Below are 18,226 nucleotides of genomic sequence, written 5' to 3'. Positions count from 1 at the left end.
TGCAACCTCTAAAGCAATGCTGGCATGATCATGTGTCTGTTTTTTGAAGCCAGCTTCTGCACCTGACGCACAGTACGAGGACTCAACCTTTTTGATTGACCCTTGCGAGGCCTGTTCTGAGTGAAACCCGTCTTGGAAAACCTCTGTATGACCCTGGCCTGTACTGTAACTCAGTTTCAGGGTGTTACCAATCTTCTTTTAGCCTAGCTCAACTTTTTGTGGAGAGCAACAATTCTAATTTTCAAATCCTTAGAGAGTTCTTTGCAATGAGGTGCCATGTTGAACATCCAGTGGTCAGTATGAGAGAATTGTACTCAAAGCACAAATTTTAACAGCTCTAATACAAGACACACACATTTGTATGGTCCTGTCAAGCAGACAAAAACATGAAAATTATGAATAGGACAGTGGCTTTGCATGGTTAAACGACGTACAGCTATTACCACTTAGGGTGTATTCACTTTTGTTGCCAGCTATTTCGACAATAATGGCTGTATGTTGAATTATTTTCAGAGGACAGTAAATATATACTGCTTTACAAGCAGCACATTGACTACTCTAAAATATATCCAAGTTTCATATCGTATTGTTCTTAGAGAAGATATACTAAAATGTTTGCTGAAATGTGAAGGGTGTACTCACTTTCGTGAGATACTGTATCAACTAAAAGTGCTCTGAGTTCACTAGCAAATAGTTGGTCTTAGAGCCATAAGCAAAATGACAAAAAACACTATACCTATTCTACATAAAGATTTTGTGTTAAAGAAAAACACAGTAGAGCACATTAGCACAAGGGTTATAAAACAAACAGAAATCACACTGACCTAACCCAAAAAATATTTATTTATTTTTCAATCAAGAACCACGTGTGAATTCAGAACATGACTGTTGCAGAATGCTTGGTTTGTGGAACACTGTAAATAGGCCAATGACAAATGGGACAAACCCCAGGTTGGGCTGGACATACTACCAGAATATCTGCACAATTAGACATTTCTGGCCTTGGTTTTAATTTGGCTGTTCACATTTAAACGTAACAGTACTGAAAGTACATGTACTGTATGTAATGCAGGTGGAGTTTCATCTACAGGAAGCATTACAATATTGAAAATCACATTTAGGCGGTCTAAGGCCTTCAACCACAGAAGACTCATCAAGAAAGCTGATTGAAATCTACCACAACAAGCAAGGCCCAAAAGCTCAAACATATAACTGATGCTCTTAGAAGACCCTAAGCTTTAATGTGAATTTTTATCAGCTTCTGCTTTTTTCTTGTCCTTCTTCTTCTTCTTTTCTTTTTTCTTCAATTTCTTCTCCTTCTTCTTTCTCTTCTTCTCACTCTTTGTTGATTCGACATCATCGTCTGCATCGTCAATTTTTTCCTTTTTCTCTTTGGATGTGTCTTTACTCTCATCCTTACTGCCTTTGCCCTCAGGCTCGCTTTTGAGTTTGATGTCTGTAGGATGAGGGCTTCTTTCGTTTCTGTTGCGCTTTCTGTCAGGACTGCGTTCCCTGTGTTCGTGGTGAACCCGTGAAGATGTTGCCCTACTGGATGGGCTCTCCCGTCTGTGAGATGATGTGTGATGCTGTTCTCCGTGTCTCTTAGCATCCCTGTGCTGCTCCTGTGAACCTGTTGTCTGCAAAAATGAAAGAGAGGCTGATTTTTCTTTCCCCACAATTCAATGTTCTGCATTACAGATTTAGAGCTAGTGATCCATGGTAAATGGCATTTATAATGTCACCTTGTTTTTGTCACTGCGGCTGTGACTTGTTACATGTCTTTCTGCGCTGTTCATATCCCCGAAGAACTCCTCACAGCGCTGGCAGAAGAAACCCATCACTGGGATCAAATCACCACTACCTGCAATAAAGATACATAAAATTGCATTTGAACTTAATTGTTCAAAAAGAACAATTGTACATAAATAAATACTTGTACAGAACAAAAAGAAAAAAACATCCTTAAATGGTTCCAGTAAATACAAATTAGTTGAACCCAAATGAAAACAATATTATAAGGTTCATGGTTGAAATAAATACATAGCTGTAAATGCTATTTATTATCTTCTAATAAATAAAATAATGAACAGTTATATAAAAATGCTCATGGTTTAAATACATATTTTACTGTACAAAAATAAAATGGTATTCTACTGAACATAGAAGATATTCTTAATAATGTGGGTAACCAGACAGTTGATTGTAGCCTTTGACTTCTATAGTAGGAAAATAAATAGTCAATGGCTACAGTCAACTGTCTGGTTACCCATATTCTTCAAAATATATGCAAAAAAATGAGGTTGAGTCAATGATGACAGAATTGTCATTTTAGGGTGAACTATCTCTTTAAAAGTTGTGTGGATCATGATAATTATTTAATACCTTCCTGTTTCATCAGACCCTCCAGTTCCTTCACCAGGTACTCTTTCCTTTTCTTTTGAATCTGTTTCTCTCGTCTCTCTCGCTCCTTCTCACCCATCTTCTAAAACAGTCACAGGAGTTCACAGTTAAGACTCTTGGGAGCTTGTCATCATAATACTGGGGTGATGGTGTTAATAAAGACCTCTACCTTCTCCTCACGCTTGGATTCTTGAGTAGAATGGCTGCTTCCAGAGCGATTACTCCTACTGTCATCCGTTTTGGATGCTGAAAAAAGATACAAAAAGTTGAATGCATTACAAGCGCAGGTTTGCTGTGAAAACTTCTAGGTCTTTTTATCTTTTTTTGAGATGGCTAACAGAAAACAAACTTAAAATATACTTTCAACAACTTCCTGACACAATCCTGCAACTTAAAAGATGAGTTAATTCAATTCCAACCAATTGTAGTACAGATTCTAATCAAACTTTGTTTTATAGATAAATTCAGCTTTATGCAAACTTTAAAGTTTTTGAAAAAACCCTTTTGAGAAGATTTTTTAAATCCTGCTGACATGGATTGAATATTCAGTATTCAAAACTCTGTTATTGTTATACTGTTATACTGACTGTTATCATAAAATTTGCAGAGTCACTTTGGATAAAAGTGTCAACTAAACTAATCAAATTCATAGTGCAAAACATGCTGGCTCTGACCTCTGGACAGTGCTTGCAGCGCCTCCAGGGCTGGTTTGAGCAACGGGAACGAGGCGGCCGCTCCTTGTCCTTCATTTTTCTCCTTTAGTCTGGCAGCCATTTTACAGATGTCAGTCATGCCTGGATTCAGGCCGATGGTCCTCAGGAGGTTTTTCACCTTCTCACATTCCTCTGTAGTGACTTTCATCGTGCCCAAACCAGGAGGCTGCACGCTAGCAGGCATGCCGTGTGCTTTGGGTTCCTGGAGATTGTGAGTCTGCTGTTCTTTACCGAGATGATGAACCGGAGACCTTGCGGATCTTGTCTGGGCCAACGGGACAGTCACAGCTTGAGGTTTGGATCTCTCCTCTTGCTCTCCATACAGGAATTTCTCTTCATCTTCAACACTCTGGAATGAAGGCTTGGATTCAGGCAGCTGGTTGGGTGTGTTCCAGGATAAGATATTGGAAACGCTGCTGCGGTCTCCGCCAGCCCTCTCATGAGGAAGCAGGGCACCATAACAGAGTTCAGCAGAGGTTTCAGGTTCAAACCTCGGCTCTGGGTTCTGGAAGCCTCCAACTGCAGACTGATTTCCCAGAAACATTCCCCTTGTGTCATCAGTACTCTGTTTAGAATGTAAGAGAAGAGAATTCACATTACTTCTGGTGCAAATTACGAATTTTAAATGGTCTGGAAACGTCGGCAAGGTAAAACAAACATCAATGACAAGCGTCTCAACAACAAAGAAAAGTAAAAGTATTTTAAAAATCAATTAATGTGACAAGTAAATGTAATCTAGTTAAGCTCTTAAAAATTTACTCTTTGCACTCAATTCGATTTCATTTAAATGTACTCGCTCTAAAAACATTAAACACACACACATATATATATATATATATATATATATACACACACATGGAATTATAAATTCATAAATATCATTACATTTTTAAAAGATTAATAAAAGGTTAAGCCAAACTACATAATTAGTGGTTTCTTTTTTTAACCTTTTAATTAAGCGCGTTTCTTTATTCTAAAATCAGATGTTTTTACTTCTCAAGCCCTTCAGTAAGCCCTCAAAAAACTATCAAAATTAATTTGATTCATTTATCATTTTAGACAATAATTATTCAAGTCTTTATGAATTGCATTTTTAATATATTTTTAAAGCTTTTGTTTTTAGAACTGGTGATTCCCCAGAGGTTTGTCATTTTTTTTTAATGATCTATGGTCATTTTTTTCTCGTTCACGCTACCCACATCCGGAGCTATATTTCTCTGCACGTGCTTGACGTGACATGCATATCATGCTTTTTCCCGCAAAATCCATCCCGGCAGCTCTAAAATCTAAATCATTATTATAGGTCTCTCATTAATAAAACATTTTTTTAAATAAAGTAACTTCAATCAACAAAAATATTAACATCATGTCAATGACCAATATACCAAAAAAGAACTAACACATAACAGTGGTGCGCACCTGGTCTCTAAGGAGGGCATTCTTGACAATAGGCAGGTGTTTCTCTAGATCTTGGTTCTGTAGGATCTGTCTTAGTCCATGAAATAGATCAGGCATGGCGCTAGCACCAAGGCTCACTCCGCTGCTGGTGCTGCTAGAGCTGTGATTGCCTTCTGCGGTCCCTCTGTAAGACTGTTTGGTCTGACTGGGGCTCAGGCGTGACTGACTCTTACTGCTGGTTACGCTCTTCCCGTGGCTGCGACTGCGGCTCCTCGCACGACTTTTGGCCCTAGGGCGGCTTTTAGCTCGACTGCGACTATGGCTGCGTGTTCTGCTGCGAGCCCGACTCTTTCCGCGACTCCGAGCTCGACTACGAGCCCGGCTCCTTCCACGACTCCTGCTGCGACTGCGTGGACGGCTCCTCCCTCTGCTCCGACTTCGCGCTCGGCTGGGATGCTTGTCTGCAGTGCGATCACTGGTGTCACTTTTATCTACTGCCAGCTCAATCCGGTCACTTGCCTGCAGGATTCGGAGAAACTCCTCTGCCTTTTTCCTTCATTGTAACACATTGAAATGGATTTAGGGTTAATCAACAGTTTATATGTACACACACACATACACATTACTGTTCAAAAGTTTGGGGTCAATAAGATTTTTACTCAGCAAGGACGTATTAAATTGATAAACACGACAGTTTATAATGTTACAAACATTTTTTATTTCAAATAAAGCCATTTATTACTGAAAAAAGTATCACAGTTAAAAAAGTTAAGTTAAATATTTCAAAATTGATGATAATAATAATAATAATAATATGCAACAGCTCGTCTAGTTTTCAATCAAGTTCAAAGTTCTAACACTGGCTTTTAAGACCACTGAAACCAATGAACACACACACACACACTTCTCTTCTCTAGCTGGTTTCCTAATCTAGTTGTATAATAAACCTGCCATTTTGTACTACAACGATTGGTTGGCTCCTTGAATGCTTTGTTCTTATTTAAGTTGCTTTGGATAAAAGTGTCTGCTAAATGCACAAATGTAAATACTATGTTTCTTGAGAAGCAATTGAACGTTTTAGAATGATTTCTGAAGGATCATGTGACACTGAAGACTGGAGTAATGAAGCTGAAAATTCAGCTTTGCATCACAGGAATAAATTACATTTTAAAATAGATAGTTTTTAAATTTTAATAATATTTCACATATTACCGTATTTCTATTTTTATCCAATAAATGCATGTTTGGTGAGCATAAGAGACTTCTTTCAAAAACATTTTAATAATATTACAGAGTCCAATCTTTTGAACGCTAGGCTGTGTGTGTGTGTGTGTGTGTGTGTGTGTGTGTGTGTGTGTGTGTATATATATATACACACACACTGTCCGGCCAAACAAAAGTTGCTGTTTGGATTAAAATAGGCAAATGCTTAAGAGTCTATGATTGTATCAGTATTGCAGTGATTATTAAGTTTCTAGCATGTAATATGTTTGGCAACAGTTCTTCTAATCCTAATTGATGGATTGTGTAGCTTTTCATTTCTTAGACAACCATGTAGTAAGACACATCATGGCCATATTCCAGGATGACGATGACAAGATTCATCAGGGCAGGCTTAAATTGTAAAAGATTGTTGTAAACATACAAACAACTCTGAATCTCATTGTTTAGTTTCTCATACCTGACTTCTTGGTTTTGCTCATCTAGACTTTGGGTTGACCAGCTTTGTGAAGGCTGACCAAGCTGATGCTGATTTGAAGGTGTGAGCTGAGAGCTGATGATCGTGGATCCAGTCTGGTCAGCAGTGCGGCCGGTGAAGGGTCGGTTCTGCAGGAGGGAGACAGCAATGAAAAGACTATAGAAATATCACAACATACTGACAAACATGTCAATAAAGATATGAAAGATTCATATAATATCAGTACAAAAGTCCGTCATATAAACCTAGAAAGAAAGATTTTGAAATCCAACATTTTTAAACGAAGAAAAGTATGACTAATGTTTGCAGGTCACCAATCAATCAAGCAAATTAGTGACGTTGTAAATGCATGCTTAAAGTAGTTTTAAATTAACTATGGCATGTAATACTGCAGGACATTGCATGTCTGCTCTACCCAGAAAGCATTCAAAAAGAAAATGCATCACTTGCATGAAATCCAAAGATATTTAATACTGTTAATTTTAATAAAAACTATTCCATCAGGTGGATCTAGACACATGCTGTGACAAGAAAATAATGCTGTTTGATTGGTTTTATAACTGCCAGTAAAAACACGCACCTCGTAGAATGATTCTCTGTTGTAGTTTTCATTCCCTGTTCCGTACGGGCGTCCCGGAGGAGGACCCGGCTGTGGAGCGCAGTATTGAGGCCCCGGAGGAACCCCAAAAGGAGGACAGAAGGGCGGAGGTCTAAATGATGCTGCGGGGTGTCCGAAACCAGACGGAGGTACCGGTGCTCGATGGTAGTCCGGGTTCGACGGACCTCGGTACATTTTCGTGCTTGGATTATGATATCTGATCAAATCCTGTGTAGCTCATAGCGTGTAGCTACAACGAATTTATTTTCCCATTCACTCTAGAGCTCCTGTGTGTCTACATGAATCTGATCGAACGCAGCCACAGCGCCGCATGCAGGACTGGAACCACAGCGCAGATCACAAAAGTGTCTCTGTTCCAATGCCTGTTCAAAACTCTTTCACTTACGTTATTTAAAAAGACTTTTAAAAGTACTAAAAATTAAAAATGCACAGTAAAGAAAATGCTAAATTAATTAAAAGTTTTTTATTTATTTATTCAAAGCTTCTAGAACATATATAGGCCACAGACTTTTCTCCATGTATGTACATTTACATTTATGTATATGAATTTAAATGATTACATCAAATGATTCATTTTATAATTCAATTAATAATAATTTGAATTGAATTGTTTTTCATCTTTAAGATAATTTGTGAAGCCAAAAAGTACATTTAGGACGGAATTATAGTCCGGCATATTTATGGTCGCCTAAAAGAAGGAGGACCCCATTATGCCAACCTAGCATTGCAGTCACGGCTGCTAGAGGGAGTGATTTACAATGGAGTTTAGCGATATTCTTGATTCTTTGGAGGACCTGGGGTAGGTGAATCAAACCTCCCGTTATAAACTTTTAATCATTTATTTATTATTGCTTTTTCACCCGGTCTGATTTTCGGTTTAACGGCATAAATCTGCCCTCGTGCACGCATGTCCCTGCGTTTGCCGGTGTTCTCCAGATCTGAGACACAGAACCGCTTAACGTTACCCTATTATGAACTGCTGCTAATTGAATCTGCTTTAAGTTGTTCACTTCAAATATTTTGCACTCTGTGATCTGTTTTTAGTCATATTATATCAAAGCGGGGGATATTGGCATATGTATTTGACAGCATGATTTCTATCATCAATGATTTGATTGGGCCGTGCAGCGTCAGCAGTGCTCAAATATCTCAAATATCTCCAGTGCCATAAATAGCCTGAGTCATCATAGCCTAAATGAACACAACTCTGTCACCACATTTCCAGTTCCCGAAGTGTCAGACGAGTTTACAAAAACATCAGGTCCATAGACTGTTCTAGAATCAGTGCAGAACTAGTGGGGATGGGTGCGTTGTGTATAAGAATGAAGACCTTTAGATGTAATAGGTAAATTAAATACCAGAGCTAAGATCTGTTAGATATTGCACTTTTACAACGTCGTTGGGTTAGTTCACATTCTCCCAAATAGCAGAGAAAGTGTAGAATGACCCAGGACCGTCTTGAAAAGCAAACATAGTCAAATAAGCTGCTCAGAAAAGTGTGTATGTGTGTGTTTGCAGATACCAGGGGCCACTCCTAGAGGAGGGAGCGCTTGAGACAGCGGTGACTGGTGGTGCTGCATCTCCAGAGTTCACTAAAGTGTGTGCTTGGCTTGTGTCTGAGCTGAAGCTCTATTGCAAACTAGAGGAAAATGTGCAGGCGACCAACTGTGAGTGTGATCCCACACACATAATATAATCTATGGCAGGGGTTTTCAAACTGGGGTCCAGGGGGCCTTAAGTGGGTGCTAGTCTGATGTTGGTTTTGGTGTGTCATGTGCAGGTCCGAGCGAGGCTGAGGGGTTTCAGCTGGAGATGAGTGGGCTTTTATCTGAGCTGTGCTGTCCATATCCTGCTCTCATCACTGGAGAGGTCACAAAACGTCTGCTGAATGCAAACAACTGCCTGTTACTGCTAGGTATGTAAACAAAATCATCTGCTCATTCCTGTGCTCCTTTATAAAGCTTTTCAAAATGGGGCTGTTGTGGAATTTAATTACTTGAAATAAATATTTACTGAAATAACTAAATATATATATATCAGGGGTGTAACAGTTCTCTGTAAAAAATCTGACCGTATCATTCTCCACCCACGGTTCAGCAGGCACTTGCACCGTGGTTCATCTCAAATCTGATGATGCATACGCTTCTATAATATTGTTTGTTGAAAATAACAATGCGCAAAACAGACAGACAGAATTCTGCTAATGTATGTTTCTGTCGATGGATATGCGCATTCTTTGTTCAGTGCGAGTGCCGTATGCTCTAATATGACCAGTCATTTACGTCGTCATCACTCAGGTGTTGATAGTGCGTGAGCGCAGGTGAGACCTGAACTGCACACATTGCTCTCTGTGTTTAAACTAAACTCATTTAAGCATGGCAAATTTAATCATTCAAGCGCAAGAAGACACGAATGAGTACTCGTGTGCGCTATGAGAAGATTTGTGTGCGCACTCATCTGAAGCATGCACACGGAAAGCTGCGTCTCAGACAGCGCACAAATATTGAGTACTCTGTCAAGTCTTGTACTTGAATGGACAAATTGACACAAAGATTGTCAACATGACCGCCTTGGTGAGTATCCTAGCAAACACAGTAGGTTATGTCTTAAGTGAACATAAACAGTCAAGAAAGACAACACATGTGAATCAGTATCAGTATACTGGATCTGTGCATTATGTCTTAAAGTGACAGCAGCCTAATATTCCTGCTGTCTGTATGTGTTTTTAATGTTAATCAAACAACAAAAAACAAGGAAATCACTCACTGACTACTCTAGTTTAGATTTTAAAATAAGTTAAAATGTAAAAACCTGATTAAGAGTAAAAAAAAACTGATTTAAACCTTTAATTATATCCAATGTTGTTTTACAATTGATTACTTTATTCAATTTCTGTACATGAAAACTACCGTTAGATCCGAAAAACCTGAAAGCATTTGTATCTTTTCTATATTGTATTTATTTGTGATGTTGCTTGTAGTTTGATTATTTGTTCTTATTTTCTTTATTTTTATTTGACAGTAGTCATTTTTCCCTGACCATAGCACATACCGAACTGTACCGAAACCGTGACCCTAAAACAGTGATAAAAACCGAACCGTGAGTAATTTGAACCGTTACACCCCTAATATATATATATGTGTATATATATATATATATATATTTATATATAAATATAATTTCAGCTAGTTAGCAAGGCACATTTCTAATTTTCATTTAATTTATCTTGATGTACTAAAAATAACTGAAATTAAAATGAATAAACTCTATAGGCTATATATATATATATATATATATATAAATATATATATATATATTAGGGCTGTCAAAATAACGCGTTAATTTCGATTAATTAATCTGAGAAGAAATAACGCGTTAAAAAAAATAACGCAGATTAATCCATTCCGTTTTGACCTTTGCGGAGCTGTTCTAGCCGTAGCCACCATTCGTGTAAAAAGGAGGGAGACAAGAACGCGCTGCTTGGATCATTGTTTGGAACATTTACTTATAACAAACGGAGTTCGTCAACTCTAAAGTACCACATCAACGCAAAGCATCCAGGAGTGTGTGCGTGAGTCGGTGAGTGTGTCTGAGAGAAAGCGCGCTTGTGTGTGTGTGTGTGTTGTAACTTTTCACGCGCTCTCACGTCACACAACCATTTTCTCATGCACAGAAAAATCGCGCACCAATGAGGACACGGAAACAGACAAGACAGAGCACGTTACTTATGATATAAAAAAAAATCTCAGCTCTCAGATTCTGTCAATTTTATTACGAAAATCAAACAATAAATACCGTTTTGGCGCTTGTAAATGTGACATGACAGATCCCTAGCGGCACGTGAACCGATCATCTCAATAAACACGAATGACCAATGTTGAAAGATACAGTAGGGCAGCCTAAAACTTACCGAAATGTATATTCCTCGATCAATCAGTGTTTTTCAACCGCGAAAAGAGGTCAATAAAACAGCTGGAGAACAATTATGTCACATAACATTTAGCCTAAGTTACCTCAGGAAAGCCATTTCATGACCATATAGCACGTTATAGTTGGCTATAAGAGCTATAGAGAGTATTTTTCTAAATTTATGTAGCCTACTACTATATTACATATGTATTATATTTTTACTTAGCCGTTATCAAAGTTGTTATTTGTAATAAACACACATTATATTTAATTTGAGCTATTTTTAACCTTAAATACTACCAGCTGATATGGCTCTCTGTATTTTTACAGCATTGGGTGAGATATTTTTTTTCTTGAGAAAAATGAATGCCTATCTTGTGTACCTAATATTTATCCAAATGAGTCAATATTGCATCAAATCACAAGAATTAAATTAAATTGAAATCGTGAAATTTGTGTCAAGCAATAATAATAAAAACGTAGCTTACCAGAAATTGTACCATATAAACATTGTAAGATTGTGTATGCGATTAATTTAGATTAATTAATTACAGAGTATGTAATTAATTAGATAAAAAAATTTAATCGATTGACAGCCCTAATATATATATAAATCTCCCCCCCCCCCCCCCCCCCCCCTTCCGTGAAAATGGAAAATATAAACATAACTTAGTCAAAATATTAACAAAAAATATAGTATCTCAATGACATCCATGTTTTTTCATACTATTGTTCTTCCAGGCTTCTTGATCTCCGAGCTTGAGTCGTCCAGGATGAGCCTGGTGAACCATCCTCAGAAGAAGGTGCAGGAGAGTAATGTTTTCATAGAGCTGAAGGGCATCTGTATGGCTCTGGGCATGTCCAAACCGCCTGCCAACATCACCATGTTCCAGTTCTTCAGCGGGATTGAGAAAAAGGTGAGGTTTATTCAGTGGGGATTTATTTTATTTTATACATTTACTGCATGCCCTCTACAGTCTATGTGCATGCCCACACATTCACTAATGTATTTGTGCATAAAACCTCTGTGTGGACACTTTCACAATTGTGTTAATTTGGGATTATTTATATACTTTTATAGTATTTATTCATATTTTGAATTAACTTTTTTTGTATTTTAATTTAAGTTTTTGTATTTTATTATTAGTTTTTTATATTTCTATTTAGCTTTATATTTATTCGGTTTAGTTTTAGTCATTTTAGTACTTCAATTTAAACTTAACTTTCAGTTTAAGTTCATCTAGTATTTATATTTTATGTTAATTCAGCTTTATTTCAGTTAACAAAAATAATATTTAACACTAATAATTAGAGCCAATTAATTATTAACTGTACACAATAATCCAGATTACGGTAATCAACTTTAGAGCGATGCACCTGTTATGAACCTGACATTAAAGGGATAGTTCACCCAAAAATTTAAATTCTGTCATTTACCCTCAAGTTGTTTCAAACCTGTATGAGTTTTAAACAGTTGATGGACCCCATTGACTTCCATAGTATGGAAAAAAATACTATGGAAGTCAATGGGTTTTTTTGGGGGGGTGAACTATCCCTTTAAAGATGGCAAAGAATCTATTTTGCTAGCAAAATAATGCATGTACACATTTTTTGGTCATTGTTTGTTTGTAAATTGAGCAAGTATGTTCTAGTCAAATGTATTTGCCCCTCAGCTGAAGGAAGCTTTGTCCAAGGTCCCTTCATCTCATATAGGAGAACCACTACTGAAGAAACCACTGGGTCCTGTACATTGGGTAAGCTCTGAATTTGATTTTATATTCTAAAATGATTAAATTAATCATTTTAGATTTGAACATTGTGTTAAATGTTTTCGTTTAAATGGTTAAATTTTAACTCCAGGAGAAAATTGAAGCAATAAACCAAGCACTTATGAATGAGTATGAAGTCAGAAGGAAGATGTTGCTGAAACGACTGGATGTGACTGTGCAATCTTTTGGCTGGTCAGGAAGAGCCAAGGTACCAGAATCTCCCTTTTACTTCATGTATAACATAAAAACAAGTTTACACTCATTAAGCTACAAGAATGAGCAATGTGGTTTGAGTGAAATTTAAAATCACTCTGCTTTTGTAATTCTGTACAGACGCACGCTGATAAACTTTCAAAAGTGTACCAGCCTCTTCGTGTGGCGCTGGCTGCTAAAACCAGAGTGTCTGTGGCCCACCTGTTTGCTGCTAGAGAAGATTTATCAAAGATCCTGAGAACCAGCAGTGGTCACATCAGGGAGAAAACGGCCTGTGCCATTAACAAGGTGAGTTAGTTTTGAATGCATTTTCACTTTCAATTCATGATCCTTCAGAAGTCATTCTAATATGCTGCTTTGGTGCTCAAGAAACATTTCTTATCAATGTTGAAAGCAGTTGTGCTGCTCAATATTTTTGTGGAAATGGTGATAATTTTGTTTCAGGATTGTTTGAGGTATAGAAAGTTCAATAGTACATAATGTATTTGAAATAGAAATTAGTTTTTGTTACATTATAAACAGGGCTTGACATTAATTTCCGCCAAATGCGGGTGGATTTCAGCAGTCGCTTGTAACGCAGTCACTCCTACTAGCCACTTTGGCGGGTTGAATTTGATATAATATACATTTTCCGATTGTAGTCTTTTAAAAAGGCATCTGAAATAATAAACTACGTGCAACGTGGCGTTGTCAAAAATATAGATTTTTCGATACACATATCTATACTGAAACATCTGAAACTCTTCCGCAGGATACACAATACCAGCTGCGCGTTCTCGCTCTCTGATCTCTCCGACAGCGAGTGACGCACAAACCCGCGTCCCTTTATTCACTCGTTTCATTTGCTCTGGATGAATATTGTTGGTGTTACAGGGCTTGAATTTCGGCGTGGGATTGAGCGTATTTTGCATAATTTTGTGCTCACACCCAAAGTGCGCACCAAGTATATAGGCAATATTAAACCGTATAATGGGTCCGTGTGTCAGGTCTTAATGTGACAGCAGCCTAATATACCAGCTGCCAAATGAGATCATATAAAAAAAATATATGGCAGTTTTCCCTATGGTATCGATGTCAAAATTGTGGCCAGTGAAAATGCTGAGTGGCTAGTAACTTTGGAAAACCACTAGCCACAGTGCAAAAAAGTTAATGTCAAGCTCTGATTATTAATGTCTTTACTGTCACTTGTGATCAATTTAATTCATGCTTGCTGAATAGAAGTATTAATTTCTGTATTAATTTAAAAAACGTACTGATCCCAAACTTTTGAACGGTAGTGTACATACTAGTGAATATTCTTACGTTTATAAGGTACTGATGGGTCGTGTGCCTGATCGAGGAGGGAGACCCAATGAGATCGAACCCCCACCTCCGGAGATGCCTACGTGGCAGAAACGGCAAGATGGTCCACAGGGGGGTGGCGGAGGACAGTACTACTCCGGTGGTGGTGGTGGTGGAGGAGGAAGAGGTGGTGGGCGAGGTGGTTATGACCAGCAGCAGGGCAGCCGCGGAGGTCATGACAGAGGAGGTGGTGGCGGCAGAGGTGGGAGAGGAGACCACCGTGGGGGTAAAGCTCAGGGGAACTGGCAGGACGGCTCTGGCGGAGGTGGATACCAGGGTCATTACCAGGATGGTGGATATCGAAGCAGTTATGGAGGAGGAGGAGGAGGAGGAGGTGGAGCTGGCTACCATGGAGGCCAGCAGGGGTCTGGATACCAAGGAGGAGGCTACCAAGGAGGCCAGCAAGGACCGGGGTACACAGGAGGAGGCTACCAAGCCGGAGGTGCGAGTTTCCAGCATGAGGGCTACTATCAGGACGGAGGTCGACATCAGGAGAGAGGTGGAAGGGGCGGTCGTGGGGGTAGAGGGCGGGGAGGAGGAGGAGGAGGAGGGAGAGGAAGTGGGCAGGGAGGAGGATGGGGTGGAAGAGGAGGGCAGAATTTTAACCAAGGCGGGCAGTTCGAGCAGTTCTTTCAGCAAGGTGGGCAACAGTATAACCAGGCTGGCTTTGGACAGGGAAGACAGTTCACTAGCTGAAAAAAGACAGTTACTGCGATCTACAGCTTCAAAGGGGACCCACAATTCTGTGAGGGTGGTAGACTGAGAGAGACGCAGGCCTCTGAATGAGCAGATTACATTACATCTCATCATTCCCATGGTGCCTCTGGAGTCTGCTTTACCGAGATCGCCTCTGAATGAACAATGTGCTTCTGCATGTGTACGGTTGGTCTAAACGGTTCTGCTTCCACCAGACAATTCAAACTACTTCACTTATTTAGAAGTGCGTGGTTGGGTCGCCAAAAAACCCCGGGATGAACTTTGTGTTGCTGGGTTTGTTTTCATCTTTCTTCCTCATTGATGATTGACATCGGTCGAATCTACTGCCTGATCTACGCTGCCCAACTCTGAATCTGAAGAAGCCTTATCTTAGAGAAGCTACAAAACTTTTGTTATTCTAGTTTTATTTATGGAATTGTTACTTTGACTTAATTAGTTCTCAATGTCCATCCTGTTATTTCAACAATCAGCACTTGAAAATGTTCTTTTTGGTCTCCCCCAATGAGGTTTTGTTTAACTTGTGAGTAAAAACGTCAGTTCATTTCTTGACGCTCACATGTGAATGTTAATTTGCTGACTGTGTGGAAACCTTGAAATCGATGAATTGAGCTTTCTGCTGTTTTGGGAAACAATGTTTAAAGGTTTTTGAATGATTAAATAAACCATAAAGGAAAAATCTCAGTGTCTTGGTGTCAAACATTTTTATTGCCAATAAAGAGGGCAAGTTATTCAATATTTTTTGCATTATTATTGTGTCATTTATTGTGGCAGTAAATATCAGCAGTTACAATGACGAAAATAACTTAAATACAAGAATTCTACAGAAAGTATGCAGATCCCCATGATGCAGTGTGCTTGTGACATGCTTAGAAATACAGTGGCCACATGGGGGCGATAGACATCTATTTGTATTACTTGCAAATCCTAAACATTTCAGTCACAATCACAGTTTAAACCAGTCATTATGAGATATTAAACACAAACTGTAGAATTTTGAATAGTTGTGATTAGTCAATGCTAGGGTAGTGTGTTTATTGAGGTTTTCCCATTTACAGCAAGTGAATTCTAACAGTGCGATACAGGATTAATGGAACATTTCCACATGTGATGTATTCAATTAATAATTTCATTCCAGTTAAAACAGACCAAGTTCAAATCTAATTCCAGTTTTATCTTCATAACTATAAATACTTTAATATATTTACCTGTCAAACATACAAAACGCGTTCCAGCTAACATTACATAAATGTTTTCCAAATATTCCAGTCAAGATGGTAAAAGTCCCTTGATGTTTAATATTCGGTTTTATGTGGCAAGCTTATTTTCACTGGCAACCCTGAGACGCTGAGATGACCTGCTCACTGCACACACAACCTTATTTTAGCGTTGGTAAAAAAAACTTACATAATTAATTGCTTAAATGCACATGTCTGTGTTTAATGTTCAATATATAGTTGAAATGACTAAAATAAGACCTTTGTGAAAATCGTTTAAATAGTATAAATAGACACCTTTTCCTCAAGTAGACCTGGCTGGTATCAACCAGAAACATTCATATCACTAGTCAATACAGTAATGACAAGATTTATCATTTTACAGCATTAATATTGGCCATAACTTTTTATGGCCAAGAGGTGGCGAGAGTCATCAGTTTTTCAATGCACGTCTCGAGTTGTCAAAAGATGTTTGCACAAGAAATTGTGTTGAAATGGGTACTGCTGCTCATAAGTCAAATAATGTGTACTCATGGGCAATGATTTGGTCAAATGATATTTAAAACACTTTATCTGTAACACTCACCTATCAATAAGTGAAAGTATAAACACTTATAAATCTCCCACAGGAGGTTCCTGTACTCCAAAGCTCTGAAAGACATACTTAAATTGTGAACATTAAAGTAGTTGGGCCTAAAAAATAAAATAAAAATCATAAAATACATTTCGAAGGATGTTGGTTTTATGTTCCACAGGAAAAAAATCAAACAGGTTTGGAACGACATGAGTGAGTAAATAATGACAGAATTGTCTTTTTTGGATGAACGGTCCCTTTAAGTAGTACACTATATATGCTACATCAAGTGTGTCCAATCCTGCTCCTGGAGGGCCACTGTCCTGCAGAGTTCAGCTCCAACCCCAATTAGACACACCTGAGCCAGCTAATCAAGGTCTTACTAGGCATACTAGAAACTTCCAGGCAGGTGTGTTGAGGAGCTAAACTCTGCAGGACGGTGTTCCTCCAGGACCGTTTTTGGACACGTCTGTGCTACATCAAATGAAAATGAAATTAATTTTGCACGTGCATTTAACACCTCTCATCTGATTTCTGACACAATTCAAACACTGATTATATCATATCATATCATCAGATATAAACAGATGAGAGCAGAATCAATAGCATAGTATTAAAATACTCTGAGAATGACATTGGCAACAGGTAAGCGCTCACAGTACTACACATGAAGGCTTCAGGATATCTTTATCATGAGCCAATGGCATCTAAACATTCATTCTGTAATCATTTATTTCCTCGCATGTTGTTTCAAACCATACAACTTTTTTTATAAAAGAGAGCAGCTCACAAAAAAGAAAAAAATGAATGTCAATGGCAACCAACAACTGTTCAAGCTCCAAAAATAAAGACCAAAAAACACCATACTTGTCCATAGGACTTGAGTCAAGTCTTCTAAAGCCTTTTATAGGTCTGTGAAAGGAATAAACTGAAATTTAAGTTGAAAAATCTTTTCTGACAGACATGGTCACCATTCACTTTCATTGTATGAAAAAGAGCAGATATTTGCTTAAATTCCTTTTGTTTTCCACAGAAGAAAAACTTTTGGGTTTCAAAAGCTATGAGGGTGAGTAAACAATGACAGAATGTTCATTTTTGGGGCCTTTTAAATCTATAATTGTGGCGCCAGAAGAGCATCTAATCCTATAGGCTCAAAGACTTACTATAATCACTGTTTGTCTTATTTGATCTGCTGATCCACCTGTGCTTTCTGACTCTCTCTCTCTCTCTCTCTCTCTCTCTCTCTCTCTCTCTCTCTCTCTCTGTCTCTGTCTCTCTCTCTCTCACACACACACACACACACACACACACACACACACACACGTCCTGTCCCATCTGAGCCTTTTGGGCTCTACTGAGATATCTGAGTGTCAAACTTATTTCACAACATATGTCGCTGAAGGACGCTGTGTTGCCTTGATAATGGAGTATCGATGGACTCATCTGGCACTTAGCAACAGAGGCCATACAAACAGCAGGCTGATGGCACACCTGTATCTGCAGAATCTAAGTATCTGAATTTATGTAAATATGAAGATCATTTCAAACTTATATTAGCTATCATTGTTACTAGGCAACACTGATGTTACTTCATGGACTCTTGTCTGGCTTTTCTCAAGCACAGGAGACTAATCTTTGAAAGAGTGTAATGTTTTAAAAA

At 38.3% G+C, this 18,226-nt stretch overlaps 2 protein-coding genes across 3 annotated transcripts; one reads left to right on the top strand and one right to left on the bottom strand.

Moving 5' to 3' along the window:
* Positions 1-825: 825 nt before the first annotated feature.
* si:ch211-195b21.5 (serine/arginine repetitive matrix protein 2) lies at positions 826-7,040 on the bottom strand. 2 transcript variants are annotated; one of them, XM_056264264.1, is made up of 8 exons: positions 6,791-7,040; positions 6,193-6,338; positions 4,533-5,064; positions 3,075-3,678; positions 2,570-2,646; positions 2,383-2,482; positions 1,743-1,861; positions 826-1,637 (listed from the first exon to the last, which is right to left on the bottom strand). In XM_056264264.1, exons 1-8 carry the CDS (start codon positions 7,001-7,003, stop codon positions 1,239-1,241), a joined length of 2,190 nt encoding a protein of 729 aa, XP_056120239.1. In that variant the 5' UTR covers positions 7,004-7,040; the 3' UTR covers positions 826-1,238. The 2 variants fall into 2 exon arrangements, with proteins under 2 accessions (XP_056120239.1, XP_056120240.1); XM_056264265.1 differs by having other exon boundaries at positions 2,383-2,479.
* Positions 7,041-7,519: 479 nt separating this feature from the next.
* Positions 7,520-15,459, top strand: fam98a (family with sequence similarity 98 member A). The gene is made up of 8 exons (XM_056264268.1): positions 7,520-7,628; positions 8,348-8,496; positions 8,610-8,744; positions 11,480-11,655; positions 12,412-12,492; positions 12,599-12,715; positions 12,841-13,008; positions 14,032-15,459. Exons 1-8 carry the CDS (start codon positions 7,588-7,590, stop codon positions 14,755-14,757), a joined length of 1,593 nt encoding a protein of 530 aa, XP_056120243.1. The 5' UTR covers positions 7,520-7,587; the 3' UTR covers positions 14,758-15,459.
* Positions 15,460-18,226: the final 2,767 nt, after the last annotated feature.

Source organism: Rhinichthys klamathensis, unplaced genomic scaffold (genome assembly GCF_029890125.1).
Source record: "Rhinichthys klamathensis goyatoka isolate OS25496 unplaced genomic scaffold, OSU_Roscu_1.1 h1tg000220l_1, whole genome shotgun sequence".
In the NCBI taxonomy this organism is placed as follows: domain Eukaryota; kingdom Metazoa; phylum Chordata; class Actinopteri; order Cypriniformes; family Leuciscidae; genus Rhinichthys; species Rhinichthys klamathensis.
This window is presented reverse-complemented; position numbering and strand designations above follow the sequence as displayed.